An 18,516-nucleotide genomic window follows, 5' to 3' on the forward strand; every position below is an offset into this window, starting at 1 on the left:
GACTTACCCTGCAGGCAGGGCTGCCTCCAGGCTGTTCAGGAACTGCTGCGCTCTGAATTCTCTTGTGAAATACCCGTGCTGATTAAACATGGGCATTTGCTAAGCCGTGGCGTGTTCTCCACAGCGAGTCTAGAGCCTTGTTTCTGCCAAGCCTGGGACCGCTCTCCCGTGCACCTGGACACTCCATCAGAAGGGTCTTTGGAACCTTAACTATGAGAAAGGGCTGGACCCTCGGGAAGGGACCTGGAAATCCTGGGGAGAGGAGGGCTTCCACCGTGGTCTGTTCACACCCCAAGTGCCTGGCCCACCTTCTGCCATGTCGACAGAGGTGGAGACTGGCCTGAGCTACAAGTCGGAGCTGCCCAGACCTCTTTCCCCAGAAAGCTGGTGTGGGGGCTCTCCCAGCTCTCTGCCTAGGGTACCAGAGCCAGAGAGTGGGTCTAGCCAGCCAGCTCCTCTGCAGGGTTTTTCTTTGAGGTGCTGGCAGCCAGTGCAGTCCAGCACAGCCGGGTGGTGTGGACGTGCAGGCTTGCGGGTGTCCTACCTGTCCCCCACATGGGAGCCTCGTCATCTGGCCTGCGTGTCCCAGCCCAGTTTCCCCCCGCCCCCCCAGGGTCCGGGAGCCGCTTTCCTGTTTCATTTTGGGCAGGAAGAGTGAGGTCGTGTTGTTCTTCCCCCTGCTGCCGGCTCAGGCTGTGGGAACGGTTCCCTGAATGCTTTCCTGTTTGATACCCTGTGTGTGCAACAAGGGAACAGGGACCAATGAGCGAGGCGTGGAGCCTGTGCGTGCAGGGAGTGAGATGAGCCTAGGTCTCTGGCTCCCGGGTCTCTGGCGTAGGCACCCAGACCAGGAACAGGCATGCTGTGTGTGTGGCAGGAGAAGGAGGAAAAGGAAGGCAAGTAGCACTGCATATACTGGGACTCCACTGGGAGCATCTGGCGGGCCTCTTTTGCCTACTGTGGACAGGCTGAGGGCTGGGAGCATCTGCTCAGCTTTTTGTCAATGGCTTTTTTTTTTTCCATCATTTGCTCTCCATGGGGTATATCTGTGGCTGTAAAAAGAGGACGGCGGCAGCCTACGACCGTTCTGCACCTTAGAGGAAACGAGGCATGAAGTTGAAACTGGCAACTCCCTCATTAGTGTCTCAGCCACAGAAACCTGGACTCAGGAAGGCCGCCCTCTTCTCTTCCTCCCCTCCCTGCTGACCAGGTGCCCAGACTCAGCTCTCTTGTCCAGCTGCAAGGAGGACAGGCCAAGGCAAAGCGCCCCTCCCCCAAGACCAGTGCCCTACGGGGCTGAAAAAGAGTAGGTGCCAGTCCATCGAAAACCCTGCATTGGCAGGAAGAGGGACCCCGATGTCACCATGGTTCAGAGACTCCATTCTCCAACAACAGAATCCTTTCAAAGAGAGGAAAACAGGCAGGATTGTCCTCTTCCCCCAAATTCCTATATCCCCCAGGCTGACTTTGGAGCCCATGAGCTTTTTCAGACTTGAGAGAAAAAAGGGACAGATTTAGGTCAGAGGGCATATCACCCAAGGAATGCTGGGAGCATAAGGAGGATGGAGAGCTGCAGACAGCCTCCAACCATCAGGCAGGGAAGACTGGTCGGGGCTGGGACTAGATGGGTGAGGCCAGGCTTCCCAAGAACTAGAAGGGGACAAGCGCCTGGAGCACAGCAGGCCAGGCCCCAGTGTATGCACAGGGCCCAGGGGTTCTGGTGGAGCAGCTGGCAGCAGTATGGGAAGGGGAATCAGAGAGGACGGGGACAGCATTCCCACTCGGCCATCACAAAGACAGGACCCAAGAAGTAATAAACTCCTATACACATCTGTTCCATATTATAAATACACATTATATACAAAATAATGTTATAAAATGTAGAAATGTCAGTGCTTCTGATTCTTAAATTATCGAAATACTAGACTCCAAAATAAACTACAAAAAAACAAACAAAATAAAAACTCATATTATTGATTTCTGAAGATCCACTAGGGGCAGTAGTGGGCATGGGGAGAGCTCAGACTCAAGGCCATAGGAATGGGCCTGAGGGAGGAAAGGGCCTGGGTGGTGACAACCCAATTTCTCCCTCCTGGGATTTCCAACATCGCTGCCCTGAGCTCCCTAGTTAGGCCCGGCACCCCTGACTGGCCCTCCACCTGTCTGCTCACAGGAGCCCAGAGGCACCCAAAACCAGAGGCTGTAGAAGCCAGGTAAGGCTTACCAACATTCTCACCCAGTGGGCCTGCCCAGGGAGCGGCTGGGTGGTGTTATGAAGACAGCCCAAACGCAGCCATTGGAGGCACATGGGCAGAAAGTGCTCCTCCCACTTTGGGTGCTCACCTCACCTGCAGGGCAACCCCTGCCAACAGCCACACCTGGTGGTTTCCTGGCCCACGGATGGCCCTGCCCTTACTGGCCTCCTCTCTCCTCTCTGATTGGGACCCAGCTGTCACCATGGAGCCTGGGCCAAAGGCACTTTTGGAAACACAGATGCCAGTGGAGGCCGCAGCAGCTCCGGGCCCTACGGGACCACTGCCACTCCCTCTGGAAAACAGGCCAGACTCCAAAGGAGCCCTCTGAAGGCCACTGCTGGCAGGGCAGGTCCCAGTGGCACCTCTCCTCTTCTCGGTTCCCCTGGCTGTGCGGCTGCCAATCTGATGCCAGACAGACACCCAAAGGTGTGGAAGGTACTGCATCTCTTGGCAAGTTCACAGTCTGTCCAGTTCATGCCATTCCGTCTTCCTCCTGAGAGCAGCACGTTGCATATTAAAAATGTCCCATCCAGGATGCAATGTAAACAATGCAGAAGGAAGGTCCAGCTGCTGGGCAAAGCTGGAATGTCCTGGGAGGCTTCTCCTTATACCTGGGGAGCATGTGGAGAGTGGGAGAGTGGGTTACCCTGGCGTACAACGCCCTCCCTCCATGGCTGCCCTGGGCCTCCCTGGGAGAAGCCAATAGGGCAGATGGGGTGAAGGGAAGGGAGGGCAGGCCCCCCTGATCTTCTGTCCCAGCACAAGCACCTGCCTGGGAGCCTGTGCTCTTAAGTGGGCCGATGGAGGAAGCCAGGGAGAAGGGGCAGGAGGGGCACAAGGCAACCACCCTCACCCACCAGCAGCTGGGAAGCAGTGCCTGGGAGCTGGCCGGGTGCCACGGCTGCCCAGCCCAGCACTAACACAGCAGGAAGAGACCAGGCTGGGCTCACCAGCACGGCTCCTGTTTCACACCCTCTGTTTCAACGAGACTAGCAGGGACCCAAGAGCCACTGAACCTGGCCTGCCAAGGAAGGGTCCTGACCCACCCCGGAGTGGCCCCTGAGGTCAGGAGTAACCAGGCCACTTTCCCATCCCCCAAAAGGCAGGCAGGGCCACACTGGAAGGACAGGCGAGCCCAGCACTCACCTCTGTGGCAATGACACATTCGTTCCTCTCCTCTGATATCAAACACACGGACTGATACATGGAGTCCCTGGGGGAGCATATCGCTGATATCCGACACTCTGGCTTTTCACTAAGGGAACACAAGACAGGTCGCTGAGGGAGGTACGGGGAGAGGGCTGGGGGAAGGGTGGGGGCACCAACCTGGACCCTGGAGCGCCAAAGGGCACTGGCATGAGTGGCTCTGGGAGAAGACACAGGACTGGGGATGCCCAACATTAGCCTGGAGGACAGGTGGGAACAGGCCCCTAAGAGAGCCACAGGACCCCAATCTTATCGGAGCGTCTCAGGCCCGGCAAAGCCAGCATTGCCACTAGAGGCCTGCCATGGCAGAGAAAGCTGGAAGTCACAAGATACACAATGTGGGCACTTGACATTGTGAATGAACGAATGAATGAATGTGAGGGAGGGGCAAAGACCCCTGGCAGGACTTTTGTTGGAAAATCAGTAGCAAAACCCCGTTTGCTAAAAAGCAGTCAAAGGCCCGGTGCCAGCCTCCGACCTGTCCTGAGGGAGCCCAGACAGGACCACTAGGGGCCTGTGGCCAGGCCCTGGGCCTCCAGGTGCTGCTCACCTGTGTAACCGCAGGGGCGCCTTCTCCCCTAAGCTCTTGTCACTGTGGGAATACTTCCCCAGCAGGGTCCCCCGCCCCAGGGGTCCTGGGGCCAGATTATAGTCCAATGTGTGGTTCTGCTGTTTGCCACAGTTGGACTTGTCCAGGCCACAGTCTACTTCCAGCTCCTTCTTCTGGTTTGTGTTCTTGAGCTGGGCGGCGGGGATCAGGTTGTCCTTTTGGAAGTCTGACAGGTTGTTCATGGCCTCCCTGCTGCCGTCGTCCGGCCGCCGAAGCCGCAGCTGCCGCACAGCCACGGCCACCATGCCCAGCAGCACCAGCACCACCACCAGCCCCACGCCCAGGGAGACAGCCACCCAGGGGAAGCTGGGTGGCATGCTCACAGGGAACTCGCAGCGGCTACCCACGAAGCCGTAGGGGCAGTTGCAGACGAAGCTGTCGGGGGAGCGGCCGGGGTAGCAGGTGGCCCCGTTGAAGCAGGGTCCGGAGGCGCAGGCGTCGCCGGGGGACCGCACCTCACAGAGCCGGCCAGAGAAGCCGGCGGGGCAGGTGCACATGAGCCCGCTCTTCAGGTCATGGCAGGTGCCGCCGTGGGCACAAGGGCTGCGGGCACAGTCGCTGATGTGGAGCTCACAGTGGGTGCCTGTGAATCCGGGACGGCAGCGGCATATGCGGTTCGGATCTCGGTTCAGACACTGGCCGCCTGTAGGTACACACACGGCACAAGTCAGCCATCGCCTGGGAGCCCCTCTGGTGCAGAGGGTGAGTGCTCCGTCCCGGGAGCGAGCTCGGGTCCTTCTGCCCCCGTGTCGCAGCGCCCACGCTGAGGAGCGCTGCCCGAAGAGTCTGGAGACCTGGAGTTGAGGTGACCCTGGCTGCTACGTCTTCATGGGCTCATGTCTAAAAATTACTAGCATCTCACAGAGCTTTATGGTAGAATCAGACAGATGAGCTTGGGTTTGAACCTTAGCTGTCTCTAGCTGTGGATCTGGCACCTGTTGCTGTACCTTATTCTAAGCCTCCGTTTCCTTATTTGTTAAATTGGAGTCTAATGCTATCCCCGCCACAGGAGATCTCGGAGGGTTAGGTGGGATGATGCCTGAGGGCAGGAAGATGTGCCTGGTGTATAGTAAATGTTCAAAGAAATGTAATTATCATGGTTTCATCTAATCTTCACAACCACGTGAAAGACAGAGGATAGGTATTAAATTTCCCATTCGGTGTCGAAGAAACTGTGGCTCCAGGGAATTAACTGAGTGATCAGCCAGATAGCAGACGCCATCTCAGCCTTCCAACTCCTTTCCAGCTCCTGGGGCTTCTCCCAGTCACAGTGCGCCTGCCTCAGGAAAGTCACCAGGGAGCCAAGGAGACAGATACCCAGCATGCTTTGCATCCCAAAGATGCTGAACATTCTAGGTGCTTTGTGCCACACCAGGCTCATGTGGTCATGCGGCAAGGTGAGGTCTTCAGGAGCAGGGCTCCAACCTCACCAGCCTCCCTGCTGAGGAGGGACAGGAGGCCTCCAACGTCCCTTTCTCTAGCCCAGGACTTCCTGAGAAGGGTTAGAGGCCACCCCAGCAGGGACAGGGCTCTGATGGGAATAGGAATAGGAGCCACTCAGGATATACACTACTCCTTCTCCTAAGGTCTGCACCCACTGCTAACCTGCTCCTCTTCCAAAGCTACCCAGCTGATCAAGCAAGCTCGTCACCACCCAGAGCAAAAGGGGACCCGTGTCAGCCCGCCTGGAGTGACAGACAAGGCCTCTCTCCTCTCCTGACACTCCCTCACCAGAAGGCTCTGTTGTCCCCAGGGCGGGTATACCGAGTTAGCAAGACAAAAAGACGCACCATTGGCACACGGGTTGCTGGTACACCTGTCCACTTTCTTCTCGCAGTTGGAGCCAGTGAAGTTGGGAGGGCATTCACAGGCATAGCTGGTCCCCTGGTTGCGCTCCCGGCAGGAGCCCCCATTGAAGCAAGGGGAGTTCGCACAGCTCAGGGTGCTGTGCTCACAGTGCAAGCCATAGTAGCCCGGGGGACATAAGCAGTGGTAGCCATCCTCCTGGTCCTGGAGAGACACCAGAAAAGGGCCAAAGTCAGACTCCGGGGCAGGAATGTGTGGCTGGGGGTTAGCTCCCGCACGCCCACAATGCCTGCCTATGGCCACCGGGAGTGAGAATGCCTGGGAACCACCCCGGCCAGACCTCTGCCTGGGCCTCACCTTACAGCTGCCTCCGTTGCGACAGGGGTTGCCGTCACACTCGCTGAGCTTCAGCTCACAGTCCACACCAGTGTAGCCTGGACGACAGGTGCAGGTGTAGCTCCGCTGCCCGCTGTTAGAGCACGTGGCCCCGTTCTTGCACGGGGAGTGATGGGTGCAATAGTTGAGATCTGTAGAGACAGGAACCAACCAGCTGAGCAGAGCCAGGGAATCATCCCCACCTCCAGGCTTCTTGTAGTGTAAGTTCACTGCCTACGTTTGGCCCAGAGGTTTCAACTCAGTCTTCGAGGCCCAAACACCCTTCCTCCTCCCGCAATGAATCCTGTATTGAAGCACCTCAATGTACCCTTGGCCAGTGCAACCAATCAAAGTTGAAAAACACAGGTGACCACTGCCTGCCAGGCAAGCTCACAAACACCGGCAAGCAGGGCGGAATGTAGGGAAGGAAGAGGAGTGGACGGCCTGGCCACGTGTTTAGGAGGAAGTCAGAAAAGGCTTCATGGAGGAGGGGAGACCGAGCTGAACCTGGAAGGAGGGGTTAATATCTAACAGGTGGAAATGGTAGAGAGGGGTGGCGAGAGCCGCCATAGGGAGTGACCGGGCATTTTTCTAAGGGGAATTCATTATGAGGGTATTTTGAAATGTAAGTGTTTGTTTTTTTATTCGGGAAGGACAGGGAGGGAGAACCAGACAGAACAAATATTGGGACTGTGAGGGCTGTATTTGCATGTGATGAATACATGACTGTGTCACCTGTGAGCAAATGTGGGCAGAGGAAAGAGAGTGGGCAGGCGTGTGTGTGTGTGTGTGTGTGTGTGTGTGTGTGTGTGTGTTTGGAAGGGGGAGGGGTAGAAAGCAACACACCCACAAAGAATACAGGGGCTGAATTCCAAGCCCTTGATGCCAGCTAGTCGGGGCCTAGGCAAGTTCTTTCTATCCTGGCAAGCCCTCTGCCCACCCTACCCAGACTTGTGCTGGTGTTTCCATGGCAGCAGCCACCCCATTTGCCCCTGAAAATGGGAGGCCCATGCTGCAGCTGGCTCCCAGGATGAAAGAGATAAAGGATCCCTCCTCCAAAGCTGGAGCTGGCAGACCCCAGTACAGCCAGAAGAGTGACCAGACCCGCCAAACACCAGGAAGAGACAGTGTGGGCTCAGGCAGCTGCCTGGCAAGTGCAACTGAGGATGAACAAGGGCGACTGTTTCTGCCCACACTGAAAAGTCAGTTAGATGCCACTCCACCCAGAGGCCCAGCTCACACAGCCTCCGGGCAGCTGGTGGGCACACCTCACCAGGCAGCTGTTTAGGGGAGAACTGCTCAAACAGCCCCGGCAGGTAAGCAAACACTTAGGGGGTTAATAGGTAACTGCGGTAGAAAGAGGAACTAAGCCCAGCATCCCTCTCTCTATATGGCCTTACTAGAATTTTTTAAAAAAATGTTTTTATTGATTTTAGAGAGAGAGGAAAGAAGAAGGAGAAAGAGAGAGAAACATCTATGAAAGAGGAACATGGATGGCCTGCCTTCTGAACGCCCCTACTGGAGATAGAGTCCACAACCCGCACATGTGCCCTGACTGCGACTTCTCAGTGCTTGGGACCATGCTCAACCAACTGAGCCACACCCATCAGGGCATGGCCTTCCTAGAATTTATGAGTGCAACCTCCAGGCTATCCATTTGTCACCCTCCTGGCTTCTCCAGCCACCCTGCCTCCTCAGCAGCGGAGGAAGAAGCACCCCCATCTTATTCTAGGCCAGTTGTAAAGATCCTTGAAAGCCCCACGGTCCTTGAAGGATAAGGGGAAAGCCAGCTCAGCGGTCACCAAGTAAGAAGGGTCCAGGTGGTAACTCTGGTTCCCACTCCTTGCCCATCTCTCCCACCCCCTCTGCATCCTCTCTTTGCCCTCACTCACCTTGGTCACAGAACAGGCCACCCCAACCCTCGTCACAGGTACATTGCCAGGGGGTGGTGCAAGTGCCATGGCGACAGCCATTGTGGGGGATGCATTCGTTGCACAGTCGGCCCTGCCAGCCTGGGCGGCAGCTGTGACACAAAAGGGAGGCTGAGGTGAGCTGAGGGCCTGGCCCGGGGATGTCCCCTTCCCACTTCCTGTCCCCTACTCACATGCACTCCGCCGGCTTGCTGCAGTAGCCGTTCTGTTCATGACAGCCAGAAAGGCAGACAGCTGAGGAAAGAAAACAGCGCTGGGTGAGGGTGGGGTGCCAACGCCCCTGAAGCCCACTCTCCCTCTCCTGGCCTTGGGGGTGCCCCCAGCTCTCCTGGGCTCATTTCCCACTCCTGGCCTCTCCGAGGAGCCATGGGTGTCTTAAAAGGAACCGGTGGCACAGGGAAGGAGAATCCAGGCTGGATGGAATGCAATAATGGGATCCTTCTAGGCTTGGCACAATGGGGAGGAGCACTCAGAAGAGACAGTTCTGAGCCCAAACCTGTCCTAAGCATCCCCAGCTGTTCCTGAGGCCCAGCTAGTGGGCATCCCGGACCTGCTCTGTGAGACAGGCAGGCTGTGAGGAGAAGACACCATTTTTTTAAAATTTTTTTTGCTCAGGGGACCCCCCTCCAGGCAAACGCAGAGAGCTTGGCTGCTTACGCTGTTCGCAGTACTCCCCAGTCCAGCCCGGCAGACAGGCCAGGCTGCCATCTGGCTGGCACACGTAGTGGCCGAAGTGGTCATTGCGCTTCTTGCACAGGCGTGAGCAGCTGTCCCCATAGTAGTTGTCACTGCAGATGACCCGGTAAGAGTAGCGCAGCCTTGTTGGGAGAGGGTCGGTCTGCTCATCCAATAACCAGTTCTGGCCCACAGCTAGGGAGCCCTGGATGGTGATCTTGCTGATGAGCGCGTTTGGTGGCATGGCCTCTGAAGGGGCAGAGGGCCAGGTCAAGGAAGGGCAGCCTGTCCCCAAGGGTGCCAGCAACTGCTGGATCAAACCAGTTGTCCAGATGACCCCCCTCTGCCAGCAAGCACAGTCCAAAGGAATCCAAGGGTCCCACTTCTTAGCTGCCCCGTGTGTGTGCATGTGCAGGGGGCCTGACACTATTCAAAAGGGGGACAATAGCCCTAGCCCGTTTTGCTCAGTGGATAGAGCATCAACCTGCAGACTGAAGGGTCCCGGGTTCAATTCCAGTCAAGGGCACATGCCTGGGTTGCGGGCTTGATCCCCAGTAAGGGGTGTGCAGGAGGCAGCCCATCAATGATTCTTTCTCATCATTGATGTTTCTATCTCTCTCTACCTCTCCCTTCCTCTCTGAAATCAATAAAAATATTTAAAAAAAACAAAAGGGGGACAATAGAAGGATGTTAAGATATCCTAGTGTTCTGGAAGCAGATAGGCAGGGGAAAGAGGAAAAGAGGTCAAAATGGAAAAGAAAAAAAAATACAGAAAGAAAGAAAAGAAAAAAAAAAGAAAAAGAAAAGCTCTCTGTAGAGAGGACCCTGGGAGCAAGGGGTCCTCGGGTGCCCATCCAGGGGTTCTGCCCTCAGAGATGGGTAATGCTTTTCTTTTTCCTTTTCAAAGTGAGAATTGTTGTGCTGCTGAAATATCCTTTTCCTCTGTGTCAGAACAACATCCCAAAGCCATTATTCCCTTTCCAAAGGAGCGGAATTCGCGAAAGGTGTAAAATACAGGAAGGGGCCCGTCAGCGGCGCTGGCAGCTTCGGCCTTTCTCACCGCCGCGCTCCCCGCGTTCCCACGCCAAAAATAACCCGCAGGAAACGCAATTGTGCTCCGAGTCCAGGCAGCGGGCGGAATCCGAGCGTCCAGCGCGGGGCGCAGCTCCCGGGCCGGCCGAGCTCCGCGTCCGGCCCCCCACCCCCTCACCCCGCACTTCCCCCGCCTATTATTACAGGTTAACTCTTTCGGCGCTGCGCCGTGTCGCCCCCCTGTGGCAGCGGAGCAAGCTACTCACCTGGCCCCAGGTCGTCTCCAGGCGCGTGCCAAGCTTCGATGATGAGTGAGAAGGTGCCCTGGGAAGCGGACGGAGCGGGAGGGGGAGGCAGAGAGATAGCGAGATGAGCACGGGGGTGGTGGGGTGCCTTGTGGCAGCCGGTTTAATTAATTTAATTGCAGGATACAGTTACTGCGCCCGGGTCAACCTAACGGGTCTGCGCACAGCATCGCGCGCGAGCACGAAAGGCGAGAGGAGAACCCCGGGTAGGAGGAGGGTTGAAGGATGGGGGGAATGTACCCGAGAGCCTTTCGGAGGCGGGGGACGCACGAGGATGATAAAAATCATATCCCAAGAACTGGGAGAAGAGAGGGTGTAGAACTGGGAAAGGGAGACTGGGGAGAGCCTTTCAAAGGATGAGGTCCCAGGAGAGAGTCGAAAGAAAGGATCAGAAGAGACCGCTTCTTGTTTTGTTTCGTAGGGGAGCAAGGAAATCTGGGGAGAAGGCTTTGGTCTCAGGGACCACTCCCCCCCCCCCCCCCCCCCCCGCCACCTCTTGGTTTTCGTGACCTCCCAGTGCGCCCAGGCTGTGCTCACCGGCCAGGTGAAATTGAAAGGCAACTGGAGAGGGTTGCGTCCTCCGCCGCTACTGTCGTCCCGGACCACGAAGGAGTTGGTGCCCAACACAGGTGTGGAGACGCTGCCGAAGGTGCACGGCCCCGGCGAGACGACCGCTTGGAAATGCTTCAGGCAGACGCGGAAGAAGGTCCGGCAGCCAGGTTCGCAGGGCAGCCCGCTGGCCAGTACGCCTTTATCGTTGGCAAACTCCTGCAGCTGCAGCTGGAAGACTCCGGAGCCGGCCGCGCGCTATTGCACAGGGACCAGGGAAGGAGGGAGGGGAGCCGTCAGCTCGGTGGACGCCCGGGCTCTGGCCCAGAGCGCGGTGGGAGGGGGCGAAGGGGGCGCGGGACGTTACCTGCTGACAAAGTGCCACCAGCAACAGTAGCGCCCAACCAGACGCGCTACTGGAGGCGGCTGCCATTCCCTGGGGCGTCGCTCTCTCCACCCGCCCGCCCTGAAGCTGGCTTGGTTCGGGACGCCGACTCCCCGTGCGTCCACTCGCGGAGGAGTCTCTGAAAAGCCAGGCTCCGCTCGGAGTATTCCTCCTGCCTCGGCTCCCCGCTAGGTCCGCTCAAATTGCCGCGGTAGGTTATCCAGGTGAGGACGGCTGGGCGGCGGCCGCGTTGAGGATGTGTCCTCTGGCTAATCCTGGGGCTGCAAGCCGGCTAGTGCCCGCGTCCTCTGCACTGAGGCGGCTGGAGCTGCCGCTCTCGGCCTCGAGATCCCAGCCTGCGCTCAGCGCCGCTACTGAAACCTGCGCGCTCGGGAGCCTTCCTTATATACATTGGCTCCTCTCCTCTTTGCCTGTCACTCTCCCCTCCCCTCCCCTCCCGGCCTCTAACTGCTACAGCCTCAGCGCCGCCGGGAGGGGGCCTCCGCCCCCGCCATTCCCCCTCCTCGCCAGCCAGTCAGGCACAGGTCCCCGCCCATCCGCGCTGTTCTTAGCCCCTGGGTCCCCCAGCTCCGCGCGTGCCGAGAGACCTGTTCTCCGCAATCACGGAGTTCAGCGCGGAGACCCGGGCGGTGGGAGAGTAGGAGGAGGGCCGGGGTGAATGGGACGGGAGGTGAGCGAGTGATTCCGGAACGGGAGTGGGGGCGGAGACGCGGGGGAGTCCCGCGGCCAGCGCTAGTCACCTGCTGCAGGTAAAAAGAACTTATGTCCGGAAAGCGAAACCAGAGCTAAGGGACTCCTATTTCCTGCTTCTTCATGGAGCTTCTGGAGCCCTCGCCTGATCGGGCCTCAATCCGGGAGCGCCCACCCACCACGCCTCCCGGGCGCAGCGAGGAAGCCAGCGGGAGCATTGACCCTCTCTGTGGCTGTTCACCGCCTGGATTCGGGCCAAACGTCAAAAGGCTCAGAGCTCTCTCCCTCCACCTGGTGGGTATGTCCCTCCCTTGTGGCGGGCGGGGGGAGACGGGGGGGCGTGTCCAGCGCGTGCCTGTTCCCTTCTGTTCCCCTCCTCCCCCGTCGGGCTCGGCGCGTGCCAGCCCGAAGACGCGTGGTCGCCTAGCTGGGGGAGGGGGCGTGGTCCCCAAGGTGGAAGCGGGGCGGGCATCAGCTGTATGGTAATGAGGGCCTGGCCCCACCTCCAGTGCCTCCCCTCACCTGGGTTCGGCTTCTGCGCCAGCGCCCACCGTCTCCCCCCAACCCAGCCAGCCCCTCCCGCGTCCTGACGCTCCGCTGGTGCAGAGAGGAACTCTCCTGGCTCCAGAGTTGATTCGAGTCCAGGTGAAGGGCCGAGGCCGGGCAGACCCGGTCCTTTGCTCCTAGGGTGAGATGGAGAGTGAACTGGAAACCTCGGGCTCGTTTTAGTTTCAGGAGGCCGCCCGTCACTCCTTTGCGGCTTCCCCGGCGGCCCCACTTCTCCGAGCGGCGGCAGTGCAGCTGCTTTCCCGGAACCTTGCGTGATCCCCGGAGGCCTTAGAGCGGGGAAGGCCGGCTTCTCCCAGTCTGGGGGGCGGGGGGGGGGGGCGGAGAGCTCGCTCGCGCGCTCTCGCTCTCTTGCTCTCTCGCTCGCTCGTTCTTCCCCCCACCTCCCCGACGCTGAGGGCGGGGGGAGGGGGGGGGGGCAGTGGCTTCAGCTGTCAGCCCTCCGGAACAGCGATGGCTGTCGTCGGGCGATAAGATCGCGGCGGGGGGAGCAGGGACGCGGCGCGGGCCCGGGAGAGGCTGAGGGGGGCTCGGAATGGAGCCCAACAGCTGCCTTTGCCGAGCATGGTCTGATTTTTTGACTTGGGGTGGTGGTGAAGGATGGGGGGGGAGGATGAGAGAAACAAGAAGTTGAGAGCGTGGGTTGGGGGAAGGGCGAGGTGAAGAGACGGGCTCCGGGGTCCCCCACGCACGGTCACCCCTCCCAGCCACCATCTGGCGCGAGGGGTTTGGCGTGGGGAACCGAGGTGGGGCGGGGGCCGGCAGATGGGCCCAGGCTGCGCTCCAGAGTTAATGTAGGTTATGGGCAGGCGGCGTCCCCAGGCCCCAGGGCGGGGGAGCCCGGGGCATGCCTCCCGGCCAGCCTGGTAAGTGGGCTTTCCACCCTCTCTGGCGCTGGCATGTGCCTGACCGTCAGGGGAGACATCCAGTCCTACAGGAGGCATTTGCTTAGTAGCGTAGATCTGGAACACTCTCTGTCCTCATGCACATCGGACTAATATGTCCGAAAGCACTTTGGACACAAAGACCCAACAAAAGTATCACCATTTTCCTCGGAGGCAGGAAATGCAAGGGATCCCAGAAACCTAGGAATCCTCTCACCTGAGAAGGAAAGACATCACCAGCGAAAGCCACTGATGAAGCACCTATTTGAGATGAATTATCCCACCGGGACTCTGCCGCCGGCTCTGGTACCCACTTGAGCTCCAGCTTTGCCCACTTTTTTATTAAATACATTTTTATTGATTTCAGAGAGGAAGGGGGGTGGGGAGAGAGAGAAACATGGATGAGAATCAGTGATCAGCTGCCTTCTGCACGCCCCCTACAGAGGATTGAGCTGGCAACCCGGGCATATGCCCTAACCAAAATGGAATTGTGATCTGGTTCGTAGGTCAAAGCTCAACCACTGAGCAACACTGGCCGGGCAAGCTTTGCCCATTTTGCTGAGCAGGAGAGGGTCGGACTTCGGGCAGGAAACCGAAATTCGAAGCCTCCACAGCTGGGGCTCCCCCCCCCCTTTTCTCCCACTCCCAACGTGTGGACAGAAGAACCCAACACGTGAGTCCTGGGGGTCCCAGGAACAGGAGGCTGTGAGGTGATGGGAGGCCGAAAATCACAGAAGACTCCAGGTGGGTGTCTTCTGACCTTGCCAATGTGTAGACAGACGCCGGCCCCGCAGACCTCGGCCGGGGCTGCAGTTCCCCACCCTACCCAGCACCAAGCGGGAGCCCGGTGGAGGCCCAGCTCCATGCAAGACTCCACAGCCTCCTCTTCGGGGGGCCTTCTGCTTCTGCAGCCCGCTCTGCTTGCCAGCTGCACAAAGCCCCCCAGCAGGCAGAACCCGCACCCCAGCGTGAAGCTCCAAGGTTATCTTCCAGCCGTGCCCTCAAGCTGACCCCGGGTTACTGGGGTACGACAGGGATCCCTCCCCACTGGGTAGCCTATTCGCCCACCCCCACCCCCACCCCCACCCCCTCCCCCAGCCCTGGGACCGCGTTCTCCCTGGCCAATGGCACCAGGTAGGAGAGCAGGGGGGCGGGGGCGGAGAGCAGGCTTGGTTGGGCGGGGCACTTAAGCCCTGAGGAGTGCCTCTGCGGTCGCCCAGAGTAGGGGCCACGAGCAGGGAGAGGCGGCCGGGGGAGCAGCACAGAAGGCGGGGAGATTTGCAAACTGTTGCTGCCACATGGCTGCTCCATTCGATCCATTCACATTGAAATGAGGCCGGCGCGTGCCTCATCTGCTGCAGGGCGCTGCCACGCGTCAGCCCGGCCGCCGCGTGCCAACTGGGGCAGTGGGGCTGGCAGGGCCTGCCAAGCCGTGGGGGTGCAGCCTGGGCCTTGGGGCCAGGAGGAGGTTAGGGTACGGAGCCGAGCCACCCTAGACACTTAGGCGCCGCGGTTCCGCGGACCTTGGCCCTGCCAATGGGAGCAAGCCAAGGAGAAAAGACCAAGACCAACGGGTTTCGGAGGGGGCCGGGATCGATGCCGCCGCTCCCCGCAGATGCGCCCCGGCAGCGCTACTCTCCATCTGCCGCCGCTCGCACCTGCCGGTCAATAAATCGATTTTACAATTTAATGCAGCAGCTTCCCGCCAGCCGGGGACAGATGCCGCCGCAGAACCACCTCCCGCCCTCGCCCCTCCCCTCGAGGCCCCCAGTGGTTAGGGCTGGGATTCCCGCTCGGCCAGCGGCCCCCCGCGGGGCCTGGTTTGCTTCTCTCTGGAGTCGCTACAAGGAACTGCCTGCTCTGGGTCTTTCCCGCGGTACCGAGTGGGTTCCCCATAGGACAGGCCTGAGCTGCTGGAGGAGGGAGGAAGATGATGACTTGGTGGTGGCCTGGAGGACTTGTTAAGGGCTTCACAGTGTTTGGGGTTGCGGGGGAGTGGAGAGGAAGAATGCAGTAGCTGATGCGTTGGAGCCCTGTGAGGAAGAGGAAGGGTTAGGACCTGGGGCATGGGCACCAGAGAAACACAGTCCTGAAGAAGAATCTTCATGATGGAGATGGGGAGGGCTGAGGTGCGATGACACTCTGGCCAGAGCCAAGAGTAGGCCTCTCCCCAACCTACTATGAGTCTGTTCATCAGCATGGCATGGCCCTGGCCCTTGGCACTTCCCAACTATGTGGTCTTGGGCTTGTTCCCCCCCCCCCAAAGTCATTTATTTTGAGCTTGTATTTTAACTCTACTTCTACACCTCTGTTTTCTCATCTGTACAATAGGATCATAGTGATAGTGACCTGGAAGGGTGATTATGCATTTGCAGGACCCCCTCCACCCCGCAAACACACACACACACACACACACATTAATTTCCTTTTTTACAGGTGACATCCTGACAGCCAGGGGCAGACTTGGAGTAGAGGGGAGGTCCCTGACAGCAAAGGAAAGAAAAAGAAGAGCTGAAGATAGTCATAAGGGATGAGGCAAGAGCAGCAAAAGGTGAGAGAGAGAGGGAGGGGGAGAAAAGCCAAGTCCATAGAAAGGAGATGGGCCATGTGGAAAACCTCAAGTATGAGAGACTTGTGGGAAGAGGGTGTGACAAGGTTCTTGGCTGGAGAGGAAAGACTGGAGCTTTAAGAATGGGCTTGGATCCCTAATTGGTTTGGCTCAGTGGATAGAGAGTTGGCCTGTGGACTGAAGGGTCCCAGGTTCGATTCCGGTGGAGGGCACATGCCCAGGTTGCAGGCTTGATCTCCAGTAGGGGGCGTGCAGGAGGCAGCCAATTAATGATTCTCTCTCTCCCTCTCTCCCTTCCTCTCTGAAATCAATATATATACATATTTTTTTTTCTTTTTCTTTTCTTTTTTTTTTTTTTTAAAGAATGGGTTTGGGGAAGAGATAAGGTTTGGGAGAACTAATTGCCCATGGCCTTGGCCTTCCAAAAATGACACTCTGGCCAGGGCCAAATGTAGGTCTCAAGCTGATACTCCTTGTCCTTCACAGTGGTGTTTCAGAGCAGAGGTGTATAGGAGGAAGAAACCAACTTCTGAACTTCTCTGGTCATTGAGGCTGCTGGCCACTCAGGAGGCTCTGCCCTCCCCAAGTCACCAAGAGGGCACACAGACTGGGCTGGACTGTCCATTGGTCCATGACTCATGACCCAAATATACTACGGAAAGGATATCTGAGGCCAGCCTGTGTGGCTCAGTGGTTGAGCATTGACCTATGACGATTGGATTCCCAGTTGGGGCACATGCCCGGGTTGCAGACTCAGTCCCCAGTAGGGGGCATACAGGAGGCAGCTGATTGATGTTTCTCTCTCATCATTGATGTTTCTATCTCTCTCCCTTTCTCTTCCTCTCTGAAATCAATAAAAATATACTTTTTAAAAAAAAAAAAAGAAAGAAAGGATGTCTGAGTGGGTGAGACCATTACGCATGAGTCAGAGTGCCTCCTCTGGCTCCTTCTGAGACCAGGAAGGCCTCCCACCTTCTCTCTCCCAGGTTCCCAGGAGCCTGAGGACCTCGGCTAACTCCATACTCTAATTCCTTTGTCTTCTCCAAACTCCAGGGCAGGTGGTGACTGACGTGGACAGGGCCCTCTCTTCTCAATGAGAACAGCTTTGGCCTGCAGAGACAGTGGGCTCAAGAGAGGAGAGGCTGAGGACCCCTGAACTGAGAGCCCCCTGTTCACGGTGTAGGAAGGAAGCCCTCCCAGGCCTCCTGTGTGCTGGGCAGGAGGAAAGGAGAGAGAGGAGGGGCAGGGCGGAGACCTGCTGGCTGGGGGCAAGGGGCCTCACTGGTGGTGACCTGGCAGCTGCCCCCGATTCATTTGCCAAACGCAGGGGATGCCTGGAAGGCCGGGGCCAAGAGCTGTACAGCGGGTATTTCCAGCCACAGAGGAGCCCGGGGTTTAGGGCAGACTCCACAGCAACTTTCCCAGAGCCCCTGGTTTCCCCTTCCCTGGCTCCTTCCTGTCCCCACCCTAGCCAAGGAGCGGGGAGGCTTAGGGCAGCGGTTCTCAACCTGTGGGTCACGACCCCTTTGGCGGTGGAACGACCCTTTCACAGGGGCCGCCTAAGACCATCCTGCATATCAGATATTTACATTACAATTCATAACAGCAACATTACAGTTATGAAGTAGCAACGAAAATAATGTTATGGTTGGGTCACAACATGAGGAACTGTATTTAAAGGGCCAGAAGGTTGAGAACCATTGGCTTAGGGGAAGGGAGGGAAGGTTCAGGGAGGCCTCTGCATGGAGACCCTCAGCTCAGGCCTTGCTCTAGCCTGCCCTTCCCTCCTGCCCAGATCCCTCAGGGCACAGAGAAGAGGACTCTGAGGAGGGCTTACAGGCCCAGAGAACCGAGGGCACAGGGTAGAGGCATTTCTGAGAGTGATGGGGCCAAAAGAGAACCCTCTGCCAACCTGAGCTGGAGGACAAGGTGGGTATGGCAGAGCCTGAGTTGAAAGCAAAGGTTCTAGCAGCCTTGGTCCTAGATCTTGGATCAGCTTCCCTACCCAGAGATTCTTCTTCCCCTGTAGAAGTTTCCTCACCCATTCATCCTCTGCCCTGGCTGTGCTAGCCTCACTGTCCTCTCTTCATGCCCTCTCCCCAGTGTACAGCTCACCTGTCCCCGAAACCTCTCTTTTCTGTCAACTCTGACAGATGGGAAGCTCTCCCAGCACCCCCTCCCCCTCAGCCCTCGTTCCCCTTTTCCATTAGCATCCAGGCCCAGCATTTCCCCCGACTCCTTGGTGTCCCTGGGTCCTGCGTGCCCTTCACCTTCCTCCGCTGAGCAACAACTCATCTGGAAGAAACGCTGACCTCTCTCATTTCTTCACACAATCTCTGATCTCTGACCCCAGGTGCCACCCAGGACTTGAAGCAAGAAGTGATAGGGGATGTGGTCACACTGCTCTGTCTTTGCAGCTGTAGGAATCTGGAAGTGGGGGTTACTCGGGCCATGGAAGGAAGGGTCAGGCCTGAACCAGGAAGCGCTGTGTTTCAAATACTCTCAGACGCAGAGAGAGAAACCAGGGACAGGTGCCAAATCTGTGAACAGCTGCCTGAACAGGCAGGTCACTGTTCCCTGGAGAAGGCTGAGGAGGAATCTGACTGCCGTGGTCAAGTAGGTAATGGGTCTTAAGCAGGGGATGGTGACTGGCTGT

The 18,516-nt window shown here is 58.0% G+C and overlaps 1 protein-coding gene and 1 long non-coding RNA gene across 2 annotated transcripts; one reads left to right on the plus strand and one right to left on the minus strand.

Moving 5' to 3' along the window:
- Positions 1 to 1,814: 1,814 nt before the first annotated feature.
- Positions 1,815 to 11,519, minus strand: DLL4 (delta like canonical Notch ligand 4). The gene is made up of 11 exons (XM_070405005.1): positions 11,112 to 11,519; positions 10,733 to 11,002; positions 10,157 to 10,214; positions 8,841 to 9,107; positions 8,357 to 8,417; positions 8,145 to 8,275; positions 6,235 to 6,404; positions 5,862 to 6,081; positions 4,012 to 4,714; positions 3,402 to 3,510; positions 1,815 to 2,866 (listed from the first exon to the last, which is right to left on the minus strand). The coding sequence occupies exons 1-11, from the start codon at positions 11,175 to 11,177 to the stop codon at positions 2,861 to 2,863; spliced, it is 2,061 nt and encodes a 686-aa protein (XP_070261106.1). The 5' UTR covers positions 11,178 to 11,519; the 3' UTR covers positions 1,815 to 2,860.
- A 240-nt stretch (positions 11,520 to 11,759) lies between these two features.
- On the plus strand, positions 11,760 to 16,990 carry LOC139016777 (uncharacterized). The gene is made up of 4 exons (XR_011472724.1): positions 11,760 to 12,134; positions 13,798 to 14,035; positions 15,728 to 15,842; positions 16,347 to 16,990. It is a non-coding gene; the product is annotated as an uncharacterized lncRNA (long non-coding RNA).
- Positions 16,991 to 18,516: the final 1,526 nt, after the last annotated feature.

Source organism: Myotis yumanensis, unplaced genomic scaffold (genome assembly GCF_028538775.1).
Source record: "Myotis yumanensis isolate MYYU_CA2020_CCGP unplaced genomic scaffold, mMyoYum1.0.hap1 SCAF_1, whole genome shotgun sequence".
NCBI lineage: Eukaryota > Metazoa > Chordata > Mammalia > Chiroptera > Vespertilionidae > Myotis > Myotis yumanensis.

Coding starts and splice junctions, on each gene's coding strand:
- DLL4 (XM_070405005.1), bottom strand. CDS start 11,177: ATGGCAGCCGCCTCCAGTAGCGCGTCTGGTTGGGCGCTACTGTTGCTG. Junction 9,108..10,156: donor TGGAGACGACCTGGGGCCAG/GTGAGTAGCTTG, acceptor CTGCCCCTTCAG/AGGCCATGCCACCAAACGCG. Junction 3,511..4,011: donor GCGCCCCTGCGGTTACACAG/GTGAGCAGCACC, acceptor GTGTTCCCTTAG/TGAAAAGCCAGAGTGTCGGA.